This window comes from Centroberyx affinis, unplaced genomic scaffold (genome assembly GCF_046629955.1).
Source record: "Centroberyx affinis isolate AG114_WGS23_722 - 3 ecotype Tasmania unplaced genomic scaffold, CSIRO-AGI_Caff_v1 ptg000638l_1, whole genome shotgun sequence".
NCBI classification, from domain to species: domain Eukaryota; kingdom Metazoa; phylum Chordata; class Actinopteri; order Beryciformes; family Berycidae; genus Centroberyx; species Centroberyx affinis.
Window position 1 is genome coordinate 42,501 of NW_027279264.1, and position 21,134 is coordinate 63,634.

Sequence of the window (21,134 nt, forward strand, 5' to 3'; positions counted from 1 at the left end):
TACTCCGGTTGATGTCGTGCCGCCGTGTCGTCTCCTCTCTCGGTCGAAGCCGGGGCAGAGAGGAGCCGACAGCCGATGCCTGCCGGGACTGTCGGCGCGATTTACCCCCCCCTCCCTCCTGTTTACAGCCGAGGCCCGTGCAGGGTTTTCCTTCCAGCCAAACGCTGCACCGGCTGATTTCACCGATGAGTTCCTTCTCTCTGGTTTAAGGTGTGGAAATCAGTTAAAATTAGCTGCTGTTTGATTGATTGGTTGGAATGGAAACCTGCATACTCCTGGGCCTCGAGATCCATCCGCTATAGAGGGAATCTACGTTCCACTGAATAGCAAATGATGACCGATTTTGATTCTGATGGGTATGTTGTAGGGCTGCAACTAACGATTATTTTCATTGTCGATTAATCTGTTGATTATTTTCTCGATTAATCAATTAGTTGTTTGGTCTATAAAATGTCAGAAAATGGTGAAAAATGTTGATCAGTGTTTCCCAAAGCCCAAGATGACGTCCTCAAATGTCTTGTTTTGTCCACAACCCAAAGATATTCAGTTTACTGTCATAGAGGAGTAAAGAAACCAGAAAATATTCACATTTAAGAAGCTGGAATGAGAATTTTGACTTATTTTTCTTCAAAAATTACTCAAACTGATTAATCGATTATCAAAATAGTTGGCGATTAATTTAATAGTTGACAACTAATCGATTAATGGATTAATCGTTGCAGCTCTAGTATGTTGTGTTCTGCTAAAGACTGTGCGCATTTACACTTTGAAAGGCAGACCAAAAGCTCACGTTGGAATTGTGCTCACAAGCATCAGGCCTCCAGGGGAGATTTCCAAGCGGCTTGTCTTTTCGGAGACTGTCTCCTTTTTTTTGACGTGACATGACATTTTGACATGACATGCCATTTAGTTTTATTAATTGTAGGCGTGGGCACCAGGAATTCCAGTTCCCTTCACTTCCAATCGTTTGCAACCAGCAGCCATCTGTAAATCCGGTAAAATGCGATCAGCCAACAATACGCATTTGTTCATTCTGCACATATGCTCTTTGCCAAGGAGTTTTATTTGTGACATCTGGAAATTTGTACCTCTGTAAACTCCAGACATCTGAAAATCTGTAAATTGTAAATCAAAAGCCATCATAGGGAGAATTGTATTTATTAGCCATCGTGGACAAACATTTTATTTACATCTTTTATTTATTTTACTCTTCTTTTTTACTCTTTGCTACGCCCTACACTTTTTGCCACCGGGGATCAAGAAAGTTCTTCTTATCTTCATCTTTTTTTTACCAATGCAAAAACAACACTGGTGAATTCCCTTCCACACTGTTTATGGCTCACTGTAGTCATCATTTAACGGTTGCAGCAAGTTTAGATTCTCTTCACCCTTCATGAAAAACAGCAAAGACCCGCATCCTTCCTAGCTACAGTGTGAATGCTCTGCTAATTGTTCAGGGTGAAGCGCTACAGGAGGTGACAGTTTCATAGCGTGTGTTCTTTTCTTTTTGTTGAACTGCCTTTCACAGCTACTCCAAGCCCCCCTTCAGTCATTTAAATACTTATGTGGACTTATTGAACGAATCAAAAGAGAGTGGGAGTCAGTTGTTTCAGGGCTTCCAAGTTGTTTTGCCCTTACAAAAAAAGTCTGACTGGAATAAGCCAAAATATTTTGATCCATTTTGATGATCATTTTCATGTTGATGTCTTTTGCTATATCATACTGATACCATCATTGTGCTTTTCACAAGTAAAAAGTAAGTAAGCCTACATATACAGAAATCTAATTGAAGATTTTCTTTCCAAAATGCTATACTGTATTGCCATTTTAGAAAATATAAAAAAAGAAACACGTAACTCTTTTGTAAGCAAATGTGCTAAGATGACCCATAATGATCATAATAACCCTTCATTTATTTTAGCTCTATACCACCAGTAGGCTACTTTTGTAAGGGTCCGTTACAAAAGGAATGAAATTATTCAATTAGCCCATTTAGTTTCTAATTCAGTTGACCATTTTCTAGTGAACATTATTCAGCCGAGCAGAGTAGCTGCATTGTATCATGCCATTTATATATCCAGGCCAGTGTGTCCACGCCTGATCATAAATCACTGCCAACTAAGACCTAGATGCCACACCAATGATGTCTCCAACTTAGGCATGCAACTCAACTGGCAACTTGGGCAATTTTGGGATTGCTCCTACGCACTCCTACTCCCTAAATATAGAGTTTGCTGCACCAGATATAGGTTGCTCTATCTAAGCAGTGTAATGGCAATGTATCCCAGGCTGTAGGCTGTTGGTCAGTGATTAGGCGCTCATGTGTGTGACCCAGTGGATGATGTGTGTGACGAGCAGTAGCCTGGCCTCAGCTGGACACAGTGATCAGAACAGGCCACCAGTCAGAGCAACGGAGCCAGAGAGGAGGCAAAAATGACAAGCACTCAGCCATACACACCCATGGAGCGACACATGCAGCCATATATCAGCATATTTTTAGGACAGACCTCCTCACAGTTGCCCTTAAATGAGTGTGTGTCTGTTTTCTTTGTGTGTGTTCGTCTGTGTGTGTGCGTGCGACGTAAGCTTGAGGTGAGTTGTGTAAGTTCACTCTGTATTTGTGCGCATATGATGTGTTGCAATGCGGATGCACTCGTTGGGCAGAGTCAACGTTTATGTGCTTTAAGCGCGTGCATGGAAGTGTGGGCAAGCGTGAGTGCGACCATGTAGCAGAAGAGGCTTTTTTTTTCTTTTTTTTTTGAGCCTTGAAGGGAATAGAGAGTGGGAGGGCGGCTGTGATCTCCATGCTGTTGCTAGGGACTTGAGCTAGCTACTGTTTAGCCATTTGGTACATTAACTCCTTCATTACAGAGCTGCCAAGCCCTACAGTCAAACCATGGACAGACAGACAGACTGCCTTCACTTAGATGGCCTTGCTGTTGCAGCCTACGTTTTCTGACCTGGATGCCCTGGGGATCTTGACTCTTTGAGAGAGAGAAGAATTTGCACGTGTACGTAAATACTTTTGAGTGAATTGTTGCTGAGCTCTACGTTCATAGCAGAAATGGCCGTCTAAATGAAATCCATCATTTAACTTTGCTGCGTTAATAGAAAATCCCTGGCGAGAGCATTAGCTTATTAGCGAGGTCAGTGGCGGTGCGTAATGGTCAAACCCTTCCCCCATCTGATGGTGTGACGCCATCAACGCTCCCCCCCCCCCCCCCCAACTCCCCCTCTAACGCCTTCCATCTGCAAACCCCAGGTAGTTTGTTCCCGCTCTTCATCGTCTCCCAAGCTGCCACCGCTGCCTGTTGCCCGGGGCGACGGTTGCCATGACGACACCGCCATCATCGCCAGGGAGACAGCTGGCTGATGATTGGTCATCGTGGAGGTGTCACTTCCTGCGGGGAGATGAGAGCTGCGATGAAAGCAGTGGGGGGGGGGGTTCTGATATACATCGAGTGACAGTTCCTAGCAGAGGACTGTGGGAGCAGTAGTAGAAAGGACAAGACACAGAGAGAGGAAAAGAAGAAGAGGATAGGAGGTGAGGAATAGAAGTGACAGTTCATGCCAGTTTTTGCTCTGTTGGAAGAACCAAATATAAGCGTCCTTGTAATTCAGGTTGACTGCAAACGAGCAAATGGCATTTTAAAGCAGTGGTTGTCAACCTGGGGGTCAGTCTCCCCAGGGGGTAGAGAGATGATTTTGGCAAAGATGATTTATAAAATATTAAAACATATACCGTATTTCCTCTAAAATTGGCCCGGGCCTTTATTTGCCGCAACTGCAGAGGGTGCCAGGCCTTTATTGGAGGCAGGCTTATATTAGAGACAGGCCTTTATTTCTAATTCCCTCTGTTTGATGAGTATATTTGCTCATATTTTAGTACAAAGCCTTGTTTTCTGATCTGCTTCTGTTGGGGTTCGTTAGGTAGCCGTTTTTTTGTTACTGCAATGCATTACCGATAATTAGGGTAATCGACGACGGCACGCTCCAGAGACTTCCGCCAGGCACCAGGAGTTTACCGGTATCCACCGTTGTTTTTAGCTGCGACCAGCAGCTCTATAGCTCGCTCTGTCGGTCGGTCGGTCGGTCGGTTGGTCCACAAAGATTTCCCCACCCTTTGGCCTATAGCCGCACAGTGTGTGTACGTGGTCGCAGCTATTGCGAATTCACGCTTGTTTTCCTTTGTTTTTTTCCCCGGCCTGTATTTGGGGCCGGCCTTTATTTGTTTGTGTTGACCATGCCCCCGGCCATTACCGGAGACCCGGCTTTTAATTGACTGAATTGCCACTAGTAGAGGAAATACGGTATACTGCATATATACATATATATATTTTAATCATCATTCTGTGTCAAAAGTCACTATGTCAACGCCTGCAGTGCGGGGCAGCAAGAAGGCATCACCTTTTGTTTTTGGGGGTTTGCGAGCCAACAAGGTTGAGTACCACTATTTTAAAGTCGCGCCTCACTGCGCTCTGACACGGCAGACAGACATTAGATTGCCGCACTGATGTAAGATATAAATGGCAAATAGCTCTTAGCCTGTAACCTACTGTGCCCTAAATGGAAGTGATAGCGGAGTTAGAAAAGCTTTTAGCAGCCAAAAGGTTTGGAGAGGCCTGGTAGCAGACAAAATAACAAGGAGAGAAGTCATTAGGCTAATCCTGTGGAGTGGCTGAGCTGATTCTATGCATCAACCCTTGACAAATAACAGGCATTTCAATCAAATCTTTCTTTTTTTTTCAATTCTTTAGAAAAGGTGGACCTTAAATTATGCCAGTCATGCCAATCGCTGCCTGGCAATGCTTTTTCTGTTGAGATAATTGGAACAGGGTGACTCAGAGTTTGGCTTCATGGGGTGTCTACTACACTTTTTTTTTTTTTTTTACAGGCTACGTCAACGTCTTGCAAGATGTTGAGGCTTGCGTTTTGTCTTTGTGAGAGCGCATTTCATTTATATTGTATGGGCTTTCCGATTTTTCTCTGTTTCTGTTTCTTTAATTATATAATGTTTCTTTGATTTTACAATTCTCTGATTCTCTGCACGTTTGCGCCGTGTAGGAGATGGAAGGCAAGTTATAATTTGTAACTGTGCACATGCACAGCAGGGCAGTGCTGATAAAGAGCATCCATGCTCAGCAAAACCCTGGATAAATAAAGGTTAAAAAAAGGTCACAATTCTGTGTGCAACTGTGTGCTGTTCCTTTCCTCCAGCTGTATCTGTGTGTGTGTATGTGTGTGTGTGTGTGTGTGTGTGTGTGCGCGTGTGTGTCAGCGTGTGTACTGATGTGCTCATGGCATACACTTCACGCGTTTCAGTGGTGTGTCTCTGTTCTGGCTTTGTGTGTGTGTGTGTGTGTGTGTGTGTGTTCTGGTCTGTGCATGTGCAGAGAACAGAACTGACTCCAAATTACAGTTTTCAGCTCATCCACCCACTCTATCGCTCTGGAGGATTCTTCCTTTTTCTCCTCTGCCAACCTTAACTAGCATTTTCTCTCTCCTCATCCAACATTCGTATCATTCTCTTTCTCCCTCTTTGTCCACTTCTGTCCATCTCTGCCCACCTTTATGTCACGATTTTCTCCCTTTCTTTCCCTCCCTCTCTCTCCTTTCCCCTCCCGTCTCTTGTTTTGCTCCGTCTTCCTTCCTCTCCCTTCCTCCTCCTCCTCCTCCTCCTCTTCCTCCAGGAACCTCAGACTACCGTCATCCATAATCCGGTGGACGGGACGAAGGTACATACATCGTTCCCCCGGTCCTGACCTCCTCCCTTTCCTCCTCATCCTCCTCCTCATCCTCCCCTGCCCTTTGATCCGTCTATCCCTCATGCATCTGTGTGAGCGCAACATCACATCTGTTTACTAACGCGTGTGTGTGTGTTTGTGTGTACGTCTGTGCGTGCGTGTGTGTGGTGTGGTGTGTGTGTTGCTTAAGGTTGAACTTCTGAGATAAATGTCTCCATATTATGAAGAGGGTGGGGTGTGTTTGGGGTAGGGAATGTTGCTTACCTTGTTATCCAGCGCCCCCGTTGAGTGCGCTTACTGTGTGTGTTAGTTATGGACTCGTTATGCCACCTAGGGGACCTGCCGCCCCCCAACACACACACACACACACACACACACACACACACACACACAAAAGTTTAAATGAACAACAGTAAATAATGACGATAACGTAAATAGTATGCATATTTTGATCCTAGGGAGAACACAAAGCACCAGTGGTAATATCAGCAGAATGAGGAATCAACACAAAATGATACAGCCAAGACCTAAGAGCTATCTATATATCATAGCCTCATTACAGCTGCAAGTAATGAATGAGATATTGCAAATTCATGAAATAGAGAGAATAGGCGTGCAAACTACTCCAAACTACTGCAAACAAACTACAACTCAAACCTTAAGTCTTTGCGTTGCAGCATACGCGTTTCAGCCCTTGGCTTTCCTCAGCATTTCTGTTTCCCTAGTGGGAGTGACCCATATATTATATATAAACAACCAGAGTTCTCAATTATCAATCAAGCAATAACTTTGCTTAGAACGTAATAAACATAAGAAAATACAACAACCTACCGAATTATCTTTGCATTTTTGCACACTGTATTTAGGAAAGATTGATTTTGAGTATAGACCGTCCGATGAGTACTTATTTGGCATCTGCTTGTAAAAAAGCTCTTACCAGACGTTGGTTGCTTCCTGACCCCCCCACAATACAGGAGTGGCTAGACTTGGTAAATGAAATATATCTAATGGAAAAACAAAAAAAATACATTTATTAAATTCTGGTCGAAATGGGTCTCTTATGTGTGGCCCTTACAGCCAGATTTTGTTTTTTCTGGTCTCCTACCTCCCACTATTGTCCCTCCCCATATTTGATTTGTCGAAACCTCTCCCAGCTTCATATAGACACACGTACATTTCTCAGCCTGTACACAGTTCTAGAAACCTACAATTGTTGTAATAAATAAAAAAATTTAGAAGGATTTCAGGAAGGAAAGAGGAAAATTGTACATGTGCATAATGATACAATTCAACTGTGTAAAACCTCTCCTTATCAATATCTCTACTGGATTGATGTATGTCTCTGGTAATTTAAATCCCTGTTATCCCTAAATAAAGAATATTAAAAAAAAAAAGAAAATACAACCACCATATTTACAGTCTTAAGTATGGAAAAACAATTGCAGTCACATTTATGTTTATATTGCAAATCCATCCACACAAAAACTTGTATTTTGGGATCCCTTCACACAGAAAAATAAAGGTGCCAAAATGGTTCTGCGGAGAGATGCCATAGAAGAACTTCTGGTTCCACAAAGAACCTTTCAGACCAAGGTTCTTTAAAGAAGCACTTCTGCACTCCTCTGCTTAGACACCTGCATTGTTTTTTCGTTTATATCTTTGTGGAACCAGAAATGGTTCTTGAGCCATTTTTGGTTCCAGTTCGCACCTTTATTCTTCTGTGTGTTGGTGGTCCGGTACCCCAGTGCATACCCAGTTGATAATCTGTACATGTGTGTGAGCGCTTGTGTGTGTGTGTGTGTGTGTGTGAGGTGTTTAGGGGTAGCGCATGATCCTGCATGATTTTTCAGTGAGATTACCACCTCGCAGATATGAGCCAGCGTTTATTTCGCCTGTGTGTGTGTGTGTGTGTGTGTCTGTGTTTGCGTGTTGTGACGTGCAGAGCTGAGAGGAACATTAACATAGCTTTGTTCCCAAGCTTTTCATCTTAACAGAGCGACACTAAGGCTGACTTGCATTAGCTCTTCGGGTCGGTCCTCGGAGCGTAGAGCATGGCTTTGCGTTGTGTTCAGTGACTCCATGTCTTCTCTCCCCTGTTGTTGTTTTGTGAGGCCTGTGTGCAGAATGGGCTGCAGCTCTCAGAAAGAGGGAAGCTAGACAGGAAGAGATAGAAATTATTATTAGTATGATAAGTCTTAGGCATGTTTGGAGCAGTTTATTGGAGCTCTTGAGCGTTTACTCCTTTAGATCGGATCATTTAGACAAGGTAAACAATGTAATTTGAACTCAGGTAGCACCAAATAACTGCGAGTCCACGCGGTTTGGTTCATTCAGTGTGGAAAATGTAATCTGAACCAACTACAGGAAACAACCACAAAACGTGTGGTTTTATTGGTATAAAGAGATGGATGTTGACATCTGATAGCCAGCAGATCATCATGCTTGGAAATCCTGGCATAACAAAGTGAGCCGAGGGCAAACGTGACATGAGGTGAAATATATGCACTGAGGAATGAATGTGATATAAACGCCAGAGAGGGTAAATTACAGCAAAGAGCATCATGCTTAGCTAAAGTTACATGGACTGGGATCAGATTTGTTTTGACTCTAACCTGGCAGGATGACAGCGTCACCAAAACTCTGTCCAATAAACAAGCTACATGTGAGTCTGTGTGACTTTTGTTTACAAGCCCTGGTTTGCTTGTGATTGGGCAGTGTGAACTTAAACTAACCAAATACAGAAATTCAACAAAGTAAACTTTTCCACTTTGGTTCAGACCAAAGAAAATGAACTGTGGGTGTGATCGCACCTTTAGTGATATTTCTGTTATTTGAGCATATGTGCTCTCTCTCTCCCTCTCCCTTTCTCTCCTTCTCCCTCCCCCTCTCTCTCTCCCTTCAGGTTACTAATTCCTCTTTAGAGGGCCATGAAACACACTTTTGTGCTTTTTCGTGTTGCTGCTTGTGCACGAGTGTACTTCTAATGAGGTCACAGAGTCTCTTAACTCTCCTCTACATGCAGGGGGAATTTAGGCCCATTTAATCTGCTAATTGGAAATCAGAAGCTAACTTCTCCTCTGGCGAAAGGCTGTGAAGAGACAGGCAGGCAGGCAGACAGACAGACAGGCAGACAGACAGGTAAATGGATAGATAGCTAGATCCATGGCACCGGTGAGAACAACATCTAATTGGACTGAAAGAATCCCTTCTAGCTGCTGCCATTGCTAAGTGGATGGAGGAGCAAATTCCATCGGGTTTCTATCAGTTGCAGAAGGAGACAGGAGCCCATGTCCATGCACTTTGACGTGCACACACACACACACATACATTGAGGATGAAGACGGGAAGGGGGTTTTAGGTCAAGGGTAAAAAGGTCTAATATGGAATGACTGTTGGCTTATTGAGCTACTAGGTTGAACTGGACATGGTTGGTGTTTGTTTGGCATGTTTTGACTTTATTTTCGGGCAGGTAGCTGTCTGGCTGGTTGTGACTAACACAGTAACAGCATTATATAAAACTGGGATTGGGTGTCTGGGTGTCTGCTCATTAATTTAATCCCTGGTGATTGATTGGTCTCGATACATTTGATTCATTGTGCTCAGTTTTGGTGCTGTGAAGACACGATGACGACGTGGGAATTTTCCTCCAGCCAGCTTGTGTTTTGGGTGTCCCTTTACTGCTGTATCTATGGCGTGTGTGTGTTTATGTGTGCATACGTATACGGGTGTGCGTGCTGTGACGTTATGACCCAAACTGACCCTCTCTCTGTCTGATCTCCAGGAATCATCTGACAGCAGCAACACCACCGTGGAGGATGAGGATGTGAAAGGTAAGAGTGAAGAGATACAAAAGATAGACACTAACTCAAAAAGTCGCATACCTAACATATACAAGGAATTTGTATTGATGACATGGTGCTGTGACAACTGCTTTTGTGTATTTGAAAGGTGAAAGGTCACTAAGGTTTGGCACAAAATTATGGAACCTGTAGTCCACTTTCTTACTTTCATTTGGTTTAGCCATTTCGTACGTTTTGAGCCCAAATCAATGTGTGTAACCACATAGATCCCAGCTATTTAGAAACCTCTATGCTACAGATGAAAGGCCAACATACTTCCAGGACCTTGTTGAGGTTTGGATTAGGACATTCCTGTTTATATTGGTGTCAGCTTCTTTACCCATGGCCACTCAGTGAACCACCTGTGTAATTGCAGAATTCCACCATGAGATGGCGCTCATGATAATAAATGTCACGTGAGGCAAGCAAATAGCTTGTCAGAGCAATAGGAGAATTAAAGATGCCATATAGCCGGGTCTGTGACATTTGAACACTCGACCGAAAAGCAGAACGGAGTTGGGCGATGGCCTCTTCTTCTGCCTCTTCTTCTTCAGTAACACATAGGGAAATAGATTCTTTAATTCTCCATGCTGTGGAAGCTGACTTACAGAATGACTGTACCTGAAAAGGTTTCTGTCTTTATGAAACTGAGGACCTTTGCTGTGAGTTTGAAATGTTTGGAAATTTTGCCTAAATGTTCTGAGAATCTAGAGAGCCACCAGAAAGACCTAAAAGACAATCTCTGACAATTCATGCTCTTTTTTTGCATGAGCTACTTGCTCTGGGACGGCAATATTGCTTAATTTGGTAAAGCCTCAATCTGTGAATGCATTTTGGTGCCTGCTGAAACACTGTTGGCCCTTCTACTTTGTACTTTGTCTGCATAGCGATTTATTGGAAGATGTTTAGTTTTCACTCTGAGATGTGTTTTACTGTCTCACGAAAGTAGAGCTTTTGTGTCGCGCTGACTGGTGACCATTTTGTAAAGGCCTACATGAAGAAAGGCACAGCATGGATAGTCATCTCCTATCATCATTACATTCAATTGTTGTCCCCGAACTCATACCGGTGTAACCCAGCAGGGGAAGCAAGAAAAAACTGCCCACTGGTTCACTGTATTTAACCCACTATGACAGACTCAAACACATACCAGAGGCCTGTGTGTGTAGGCCAAAGCAGATAAAGCAGACAAAGTGATGAACCTTAATGAGCAGAAGTAGGGAAATCAGAAGTGTAAATGGGGAAATCCCCCTCTGTTTGGCGCATCACACCCACACCCTAGTTACATCTGTAACCAGACAAAACACCAAACACCGGCTGTTTGTTATCCCAGCTTATACTAAATACAAAGAGAATGCTATATTGAAAATAGGGGAAATACCTATACTTAATGTATGGTAGAAATGGCAGTCACTCGGCTATTAGCTGACCTCTTACTGACCCCTCATGGAGCCTCACTGTATTGCTTCCTCTTGCTGTTGTGTTAGAAAGAATGAAAGGGGGGAGGGGGGGGTGAAATGTAAGAAGGGCTTGTAATGCTGTTGTGGTTTGGCTTTCTCAGAAGTGTTGGCATTTGGGTGAAATCTTTATACTGAGAAACACTCACACACCTCTGAAATACCAACAAGCCTGTGGGGTGTTGACTTATGGAGTTGTGTACATGTGCTGTGTTTATGCGTGTGTGTTCATGTGTGTGTGTGTGTGTGTGTGTGTGTGTGTGTGTTGCTTGAGGCTGAAATTGTGAGACACATGTCTTCTCAGTGCATATCATACATATCAGCGAATAACTTCACAAGGCGCTTTCGTGTTCAGCCTCCTTTTGTGCACTGTGCGTGTGACTGAATGTGTGTTTGTGTGTGTGTGTGTGTATGACTGAATGTGTGTTGGTGTGTGTGTGTGTGTGTGTGTGTGTGTGCCTGGGCTCCTCCTCTGCATATCTATGCCAACACACACACACACACACCCCTATACTCCACATCCGAGCTGAGTATAGTGCGTCTCCCTAAATCGGGTCATGAATGTAGCATTTCAGTGCCAAGAGTACAGAACATCTCCTCCTCCTCCTCCTCCTCCTCTTCCTCCCTATAGAGGCTTTGCAGCTACGTTACAAATCTCCTAGCAGCCGTAGCTGGTGCCATCACGGATGTGTGTTGGAGAATTGTGCGTGCAAAAGTACAGTATAAGAAAAAGAGCGATACCTGAAAAAATTGACGTGGTTTGGGGTCAGGTCAGTTCATTAATGTTATAAGTAAAAGTGAATAGTCTGATCAGGTAGATTTGTTTCCAAATTTAGGTTACTGTGACTCTGTAAACTGTCTTGTCTTTAGCCTCATTGGTCCTAGAATCTACTCCAAAACACTACGAAGAGTCAGCTCATCTAACCCAAACAAACAGTTGGCTTTTGGCTTTCTTAGCCAGCAAGCTAATATAGCAAAGCAACCAACGTCAATGGGCATTAAGTAATTTATGGGGAGGGAAAGTCGTCATGTCGCCCCCTGCTGTTTGAATTGGATGGTTTGCACATTTGAAGTTACACAACATGAGGTGCGATGACACCTCTGTTTCCTGTGAAATGTTATGTTTTCTCAGTGTTTCAGACGATCTGGTGGCATTAAAATGAAACACTTTAGTTTCCACTGACATTTTTTTCTAAAAACACACAACGAATCTGGCTGCGGCGATGACGTCACCACCACGGTCTCCTCCAATCACAGCGCAGCAGCAAGGCTGTGGCTGTAGTTCTTATTGTACATGTATCAGTGCAGTGTTATCTCTTTGCAAAAAAAAAAAAAGAAAGAAAGAAAAAGTTGTTTAATCTCAATCACAGCCGATGTGCCTTAGCGTCTCAAAATTTCCGATATATGAAAGTTCAAGCTGTTACTAATTCATAATCAGTTATTATAAATCCCCCTATAGGAAGTAGGGCATTACATCACCTGAAAGCCCTCTATCCCCCAGGCTCTACTGTACTGTACTGTACTTTCCCTCTATACGCAGTGAAAGATATCATCCCCCTCCCCTCCCCTTCCCTCCCCTCCCCTCCCAGCTCCCAAAACCACACACCCCTTCCCCCCCAGCAGCAGAGAGGGCAAGGGCACCTTGGGGGTGGGGGGTTCAGGGCTGCGGTGGTGGTGGGGGATGGGGGGGGGGGGCTATATGGCTATATTTAGCCCTGGTGGCAGGAAACGGGGGAGGGAGCACCCAGAGAAGGAGTTAAAGGCACACCGCCCTGCTAGCGCCGCCCCGGGACAGCGTGAGCCTCACACCGTAGTTTAAAGACTCTAAGACACGAATCTGGAGATAGCGGCAATACCGGCAGAGAAAACTACAAGAGCCAGGTGAGTGCGGGGGGGCTTGTGCTCGGTCGGAGTAGTCGGTGCCATGTCGGCCTTCGTAGGATCTTGTCAGGTCAGTGTGTGCTGGACAGCTGGTTTGAAACCCAACGCCTGTGCTGTGCTGACGGAGCATCTGACCACATAACTTTTCTATTACTCTCAATACTTTTATAGTAGAGAATATGTTACGGACCCTGGTTTCTGAGGGTTGCTCATCATTCATTTTTTGGTCTTTGTTTCACGGTATAGATGAGAATTCATTTTGCCACTTATAATTTGAAGGTTTATTTGTTTTTAAAGTGAAAATCCTCAAGTTCTTCATTTATTTTGTTTTTGGTGGCATCTTTGGTGCCAAGCGCTCGTTGCTGTGGTGTTTCTTCCCAGAGATCACCTCCTGTCAATCAAACAGTGTGGGCGGGACTGTGGCGTCTTTTTCCTTGGATTTTCTGCTGATGAAGGTTGAGTTTCTGTAGGTGGCGCTGTCTTCTTTGTCTGTTCAGCCATGGGGGCCATCGCTGCTCATGCTAACTACCCAGTTCTTCTTCTTCTTCTTCTGTTTACTCCACAAACTGTTGCTGATGCTGGGGACACAACATACATCACTTCCAGTTTAGACCAACAAATGGAAATGTTGAATCACTATTGTGTCACAGAGAAAAGCACAGATAAAGAAATGTGGACATTGACAAACGTCATGGGTTATTACTTTAAGTTTTGGTCTGTGAATTTCTGAGTGGGTGAAATCGACACAAAGTGGCAATGCAGTAGAAAAACTCCTTTTATTCTCTTTTCCCGGCTGTCTCGTGCTGTCTATGTCTTTTCCTACGGGGATGTTTCCCTTCTCTCTATTTGTCAGTGAGTGTTCACATGTTGCGCTTCCCTCGTTGCCAGCTGATTAAACAGACGAGCGGTAATGAGTAACATCCAACTCTCTCTCATTATCACGGCCGTCACCGTTGTCATAATCTTCGCTCTGTTCACCGGCAAGACTCCCATTAAAGTCTCAATAAAACCGCAGATGGAATAGCAAACATGACTGTAAATCCTACTGAAATGGAGCCATTAACCGGGGTAACTCCTAAAAATTATTATTACTTTCTTTTTTGATGAGATCTGGTGACACAGGACTGTCAGTGAAAAGATAGCTGTAATTTCCCGGAGCAGGAAAAGGATGAGTGGGTTTATCTTATCTTATTTTTCTTCATTTGCCTCCACCATGCTGTCTCTCTGCTTCACACCCTCTCCTTGCTTTTCCATTGTCCGTTCTTCATTGTGATATTTCTGTTGTGTTTTTGTGTGCAATGTGTGTGGTTGGTGTTGGTTGTGTGTGTGTGTGTGTGTGTGTGTGTGTGTGTGTGTGTGTGTGTGATCAGGGAAGAGTTTAGACAACAGCCCAGTTAAGACCCAGTCCAGCACAAGTTCCCAGCCTGATACCTCTCAGGGCCCCTCACCTGCTGTCTACTGTAAGTCAGCATGGCCCCCTCAACGCAGGCTGTCACACACACACACACACACACACACACACACACACACACACACACACACACACACACACACACACACACACTCTACTAGCAATTCACCTTGACTAACACCTCCCTTGTGTGTATGCCATTTTAAGTCATTGTATGTCCTGAGTGCTTACTGCCATTCACTACTACTGACCCCCTGGAGTGCCCAGCCTTACTCATCGTCCCTCCATAGTTAATATTCAAATGAACTCTTCTCAACCGACTCAGTTCCTCCATCTTATTATCAGACAATTCAAAACATCACTTGACAATCTGAATATTCAGCCTCAGCTAGTGGCTCATCAAGCCATTGTGAAAAACGCTGTGAGATGCTGTGTGTTACTTCTCCTCCTCTACTATCCCGTCCTCCCTCTCCCTGCCGTTTGATCAGGACCCGTCCTGTTCCGCCCACGCCGTGTGTGTTTAGAACGACTCGCCGTCCCCCCCTAATGGACATAAGTGGAATAGCAACACAATACTGCACCGTGACAGTGTGTGTCAGTTTCTTTTTTTATATATGTATGTATTTCTGAGCATGACATCCTGCTCTGTGCCCTTTTTTATGAGTGGGCTGTTTTTAAGTTCCTGTCACTGTCTTTGTCTGAGTCAAACTTTGTCTTGGAGAGCTCCAGGGTGATTTTACTGCAGCCATTACCAAGATGTTAGAGCGAGTGAGACTTAATTGCTTACACTCGGTGGTAGAGTGTAGAGTCCTGTACTGAAACCAACACGTTTCGGCTATTGTAGCCTTCATCAGCCTTCTACCACCAAGTGTTGCTGAACATTTTCTTTCCTTCTAGTTTGTGCTTTTGTTTAAAGCAATAAATCACTTAATTTTAAGATGGGGGTTGGCACTTGACCGCCATGAAAACCAGAATATAAACTAATCACCAAGATCGGATTCACGTCCATGCATGCATGGACGAGTTTGTAGGGTTTGTAGCGTTTGAATGAGCCACAAAAATATCCTGAAAACTTACATTTAACACGTTTTTATTCTCGGTTTACACTAAAATCAGTATTTAAAAATAAAAGTAGTATCCCATCTCTCAAACGGGAACTATGTCTCCTAAATGGTATCCCTCCGCTATGTTCTCTTCTATCAATAACAATGCTATTTGGCGAAATTATGTCCTAAAACGTTGGACCAACAGACCAACATTGAAAATCACAGTAGCAGGATCTGCTGTTGAATCTGTTCACAAACGTGTTAAATTTCAGTTTTCAGAATATTTTCATGGCCTCATTCAAATGAATCAGAAGTAAAAAATCTGAACACTACAAACTCGTCCAGCTGCATCCGACCTTGGTGAGTAGTTTATATTCTGGTTTCCGTGGTGGTCAAGTGCTGAATAACCCCCATGTTAAAACTAAGTGGAATATTGCTTTAAGCACCTTGGTTTGGGAGCGAAGTAGCTGCAGAACATGTTTGATAAATCTGACATTCCTGCTCTCACATTTGGCCGGGGTCCCGCTTGTCTTGGCGCTCTCCAAGGCGAAGGTCTGACCGTCAGAACGGCCACTGCTGTGGTAAACCTTCCATTCAAGTGCATTGTCTTCCATTATCCCTCCCTTCCTCCCTCCCTCCATAACTCAGCTGCCACAAAGTTTGCTGACCTGCTGGGCTCAGTGCGTAGGGGCTCAGGGCCCACATCCGACGGGGAGGGGGGATCCAGCACCCCGCCTCCAGCAGCCCTCTCCGCTCCCTCCCCCCCACACACCCCTGTCGTCCCCATGCAGAGTAAGTAGAAAAGCAGAGGAACAGGAAGTAGACAGTCGCCGTCCATCGGAAGAGAATAAGTAGCCAAATTACAAATGCTCCGTTGATTTTGCCAGGAGGAATGCAGAAGAATTGCGTTAATTTTGCAAAATTCTGGCTTTTAATTATGGTGACCGCAAATGTCCTTACTTCTCTCTTTCGTTTCCGTGCTTACTGTTTCTCACCCCCCCCCCCCCTTCCTCCCACCCACCCTGTCTCTGGTCCCGGCTGGCGCTCAGTGTCTCGGCTCACAGACCTGGTAAGCAGCGTCCGCAGGGCGCCGGCAGCCCCCCCTGCGCCCGAGGGTGACGCCGCGGCGGCGCCAGCTCCCTGCGCCAGGCCCGTCCCCACCCCGCCTGCACACACCACCTCCCCACCTCCCCCCCGCTCCCCCCCCAGCCCCTCCCTCTCTTCCTCCCAGAGTGAGTACCGAGCATGACCTCCCCTCACCCCCCCCCCCCACATGGTAGCCAATCGGGGGGCTAATCAATTGACATTTCGGTGCAAGCCTGTGTGTGACTAAGCTTGTCTAACATAGTCAGTGTATTGTTTTGGGTGTATTGGAGTACATCGACTAAAGTGCAGTGTGTTAAACTGTTGTTTTGACGGCTAAGTTGGAACGGAAACTGACTGTAAGTGTGTGTTTTTTGATTCTGAGCCATATTTACCTCCTCTGCTGTGTGCCAAGAACAGTACTGCAGACTGCAGAGGGATTTAAGCATCTTTAGAGTAAAGAGGCTGCTTTGGCTCAGACTAGTTGTGATGCTTTTGAATTTCAGACGTTGCATTTTTCCCTCTAATGCCTGCGGTGATATAAAGAGACTCTGTTGATATCGTGGTCCAACGTCTCACGATGAGCAAATTCTTTATTTTGTGTGTGTGTGTGTGTGTGTGTGTAGTATAATGTATTCCTAAACAAAGGTCAAGAATCACACTAACAAAGTACTTTGCTGTTTTGCTCGTGCTTTACAGATAATGTTTGCCACAAAGAATGCTCCTTCTCTGAACCAAAGATATTTATATATGTATAGATATTATTAGAAATAGAAGTCATTTCGCTATAAATCACACCTCTCAGCTCATCATATAAAAGACAATAGAACATACAACAAACACAATTAATTTCCTTCTCAATTTCTCACAAATCACATTAAACAAATCAGACAAATAGACAGATACGTGTGTTGGGTATCCTAGTTGCATTTGTTTGAGCATCTGTGTTGCTGTGTTTCTATAACTTACAATGATTTGCAAACTAACTGCCCTTCAGTTTAGTCAACTGTCAACTATAGATTGACTCTGATCTTTCTTCTACAGCACGCAAACAAGAAATCATCAAGATCACCGAGCAGCTGATAGAGGCGGTCAACAATGGAGACTTTGAGGCATACGCGTGAGTCAGTGTGTTTTCTGTGCGTTTGGTTTGTGCACATGAGTAGTGAGAAGAGACGGTAGCGGCGGCGGCGTTGCATCACCATGTCCTGTCCTGTCCTGTCCTTTCCTCCGCAGGAAGATCTGCGACCCTGGACTGACCTCGTTCGAGCCGGAGGCGCTGGGGAACCTGGTAGAGGGAATGGATTTCCACAGATTCTACTTTGAGAACCGTAAGAGTGGCCGACTTGTATCACCAACTAGCTGAAATAATTTGTTAAAACACACTTACATAGACTTGCTTTGTTTTTGATTTTTTGCCTACTTTTTAATCTTGTATTGTTTCTTATGGCTTTATCTTGTTAAAGCGGCACTAGGCAAGATGGGAAAAAAAAAATACACTCGTCTTTTTAGCCTAAATGAGCCAAAGTGGGGCTGCAGCAGAGAAGAGCGTCTCATCCCCTCTAATTGAGATGCTGTACATTCACCCCATTTTCTAAACATCCATTCTAAAGAGGAAGACATTTAGGTCTGAGGAGTGTGCGGGTTACTGATGTCACATTACATAATTTCTCGGGATTGTCCTCAAAATTCAGTTACTTTTTGCTGCCATTGGGGTCGCCAATGTGCAAAATTGCCTAGTGCACCTTTCACCACTTTTAGTTTTTATGCCTCTGCACCGGTGACAGCCGTGCTGGAGGCATTATGTTTTCGTGTTGCCCATCCGTACGTCTGTCCCATTCTCAGGAAGGCCTTGAGGGAATTTCTTCAAATTTGGCACAAACGTCCACTTGGCCTCAAGAATGAACTGATTAGAATTTGGTGGTCAAAGGTCAAGGTCACTGTGACCTCACAAAAGACGTTTTTGGCCATAACTCAAGAATTCATACGCTAATTATGATAAAATTTCACACAAATGTCTAATAGGATAAAATTATGAAGTGATGACATTTTATATCCAAAAGTTCAAAGGTCAACTTCACTGTGACATCATAATGTTTTGCTTACCACTGTAGCTGAGAAAACGATCTTGGGTCATTCTACAAAAACGGTGGAAGTGCTGTCAGTTACTTTTACAGACACCAAAATCCTTTAAGTTGACCTAATGATCACATTAATTATATATGTTCAATAAATAAAGACTGTCCTTGCAATGATAAAACAAAGTTTATTGGCGGAGGCATACAACTGTGAGGCGGTTATTTGTAGTTTTTATGTGTTTCCAAATTTTTGTCTCCTTTTTATATGTTTTATTATTCCTTGTTTTCATGCCATTTTGTAAAGCAATTTGTAAACTCTGCTTTTAGATAGTGCCAAATAAAGTTTCTTTTTATTATTATTATTATGTTTATTGTTATTATTATTGTTATTATTGTCTTGTGTATTTTTTCTCTTGACATTTTCCTGCTCTGTGCTTCTTCCCTCTTCCTTCATATCCCCCCCCCCCACCCACCTCCCCTTCAGTTCTGGCTAAGAACAGCAAGCCCATCCACACCACCATCCTGAACCCCCACGTCCACCTGATCGGCGAGGACGCCGCCTGCATCGCCTACATCCGCCTCACTCAGTTTGTGGACGGCCAGGGCCGGCCGCGCTCCAGCCAGTCGGAGGAAACTCGCGTCTGGCATCGCAGAGACAGCAAGTGGCAGAACGTCCACTTCCACTGCTCAGGCGCGCCAGCTGCGCCGCTGCAGTGAGGTACGGAGTACAGTGTTGGGAGACCTGGGAGAACACAGAAGACACGTTTCATGGGGGTCAACACAAGCCCGTTTAACAGCAGCAGAACAGGGTTTGTCTCTGGGCGCGTTCACGCTGTTTCACTTTTTCAAACGACTGCTTTGGAGAGGCGCTGCGGCTGCTAATACATAAAGACAACAACAACAACCAGAATGAAAATAAAGTATGACAAGTTGTCATAAAGTATGACAAGTTGGTCATAGTTGTTACTCTGATAGTAGAGTCAGTATGGAGAACATCGACTGTGCGGACACTTTTTGTCTTCTTCTGTTGTAGTAGTTTCTGTTAAGCTCACACTGTTCTACTTTTTTGTAGAAAAAGTTTTGCCTTAACTGAATTTTGTGCTGATAATTTGAAAAAGCGGGTTCCACAACACTTACTGTGTTTCCATAATGACCAGCTGCCACTATCTGCAAAAAATTACTGATGTCCAACTGTCAAACACTTGCAGCAGAAACTCCTAGAGCTGGTGTGCTCCATGCTGACTCTTTGTGATCGCATTAGCAACTGTTACTAATTCTTCTACTATGGTACTTTCTTCATTTTCATCCTGGTTGTTGGTAGTAAAGTGTCAGCTGTCTGTGCAATGTGAAATCCTGTCTCTTTGTTGAGATTAATTGGCTCATAAAAAAGCAGTTGACATCATGTGTGTTCCTGTAAAAATTTTTGTATCTTTTCTCAACTCTGAAAAAAAAAAAGAAAACAATAAGCTAGGCACAGTGCCTTTCCAAAGCAGACACTTCATGTCTTCCTTGCGGCTGCTCCCCATTTACTTCCATGTAAAAAAAAAAAGGTGCTGGGAGTTTGAAAAAAGGGGAATAGTGTGAACGCACCCTTAGTGTGTTTAGCACAAGCCGATTAACAGCTGGAACAACACCTGCAATATGAGTTGGGTCTTGCATGACAAGAACATGCTGAAAAGGTTTTTAAAGGGCTGAAAGGTTTAAGACACCATGGATAAAGTTTTTATTTTTCTGTGGATCAACTTCAACCCTCAAAAAGTTGTAAAAGTACACTCTTATGTCATCTGAGCAAAATGAGAATCAGTGTCAGAATCTCTTTATTCGTCAAGTAAAATGGAACGTACAGAAATTTGTACAAACATACATACATGTATACAAGAAAATAAATCTGTCTCTCGCTATGTGCTTTAATTCAGCGTGGCATGCAGTCGGCTGCAGCTGTAGGCGAGAGTCCAGCAGTGCAAAGGAACATCAAGCGTTTCCACAGTCACATTTTCAGTCTATTTGACGCTGTTTTTTTTTTTTGTTTTCCTTAGGGTTGAACGCCATAGTTTTGTCTGTCAAGAGCGCTCTGCTGGAGAGAGAGAGAGAAGAGAGGCAGAGGAAGAAGAGGAGGAGGAGGAGGAGGAGGAAGGGATAGAAGAACAAGTCCAGTGTCGGGGGGAGGGGGGGGGGTGTAGCGGGGGAACGGTGTTCCTCGCCCTCAGCCCCTCCCTCACTGGGCGCTTGGCCTCAACCCCCCCCCCCCCCCAGCATGCATCTCTTCTTTTACTACTACCGCCCCCTGTCTGCCGCCTGCACCACAGCACCCGCCGGCAACCATCACACAGCGAATTGAATCTTGCCAACAGCTCAACAGCCCGCCCCCCACCTCCTTTTCTTCTCTCCGACACACTGGGTGGGTTTGGGGGGGGTGGGGGTGGAGTGGGGTGGAGGGGGGTTCTGGTGTTTTCAAAACTGAGTGTGTGTTTCCTTCTTCCTGTGGTCTCTTCCCCCTCCCCCCGGTGTTGTGACGCCACCCCTCATGTCCTCCTGTGAATCCACACTTGTGTGACATAAACACTGCACTGGAAATACAGTATGTAAAGTTTTAAG

The 21,134-nt window shown here is 44.3% G+C and overlaps 1 protein-coding gene across 1 annotated transcript in view; it reads left to right on the forward strand.

Annotated features, from left to right (window-relative positions):
• LOC139643654 (calcium/calmodulin-dependent protein kinase type II subunit beta-like) overlaps window positions 1-20,656 on the forward strand; it is a 49,380-nt gene extending 28,724 nt beyond the window's left edge. Inside the window, exons 10-15 of the mRNA XM_071518868.1 lie at window positions 5,691-5,735; window positions 9,526-9,574; window positions 17,506-17,581; window positions 17,698-17,792; window positions 19,024-19,257; window positions 20,576-20,656. Coding sequence (XP_071374969.1) covers window positions 5,691-5,735; window positions 9,526-9,574; window positions 17,506-17,581; window positions 17,698-17,792; window positions 19,024-19,256 — 498 coding nt within the window. The 3' untranslated portion in view covers window position 19,257; window positions 20,576-20,656. The remainder of the gene's footprint in view (window positions 1-5,690; window positions 5,736-9,525; window positions 9,575-17,505; window positions 17,582-17,697; window positions 17,793-19,023; window positions 19,258-20,575) is intronic.
• The last annotated feature ends 478 nt before the right edge of the window (window positions 20,657-21,134 follow it).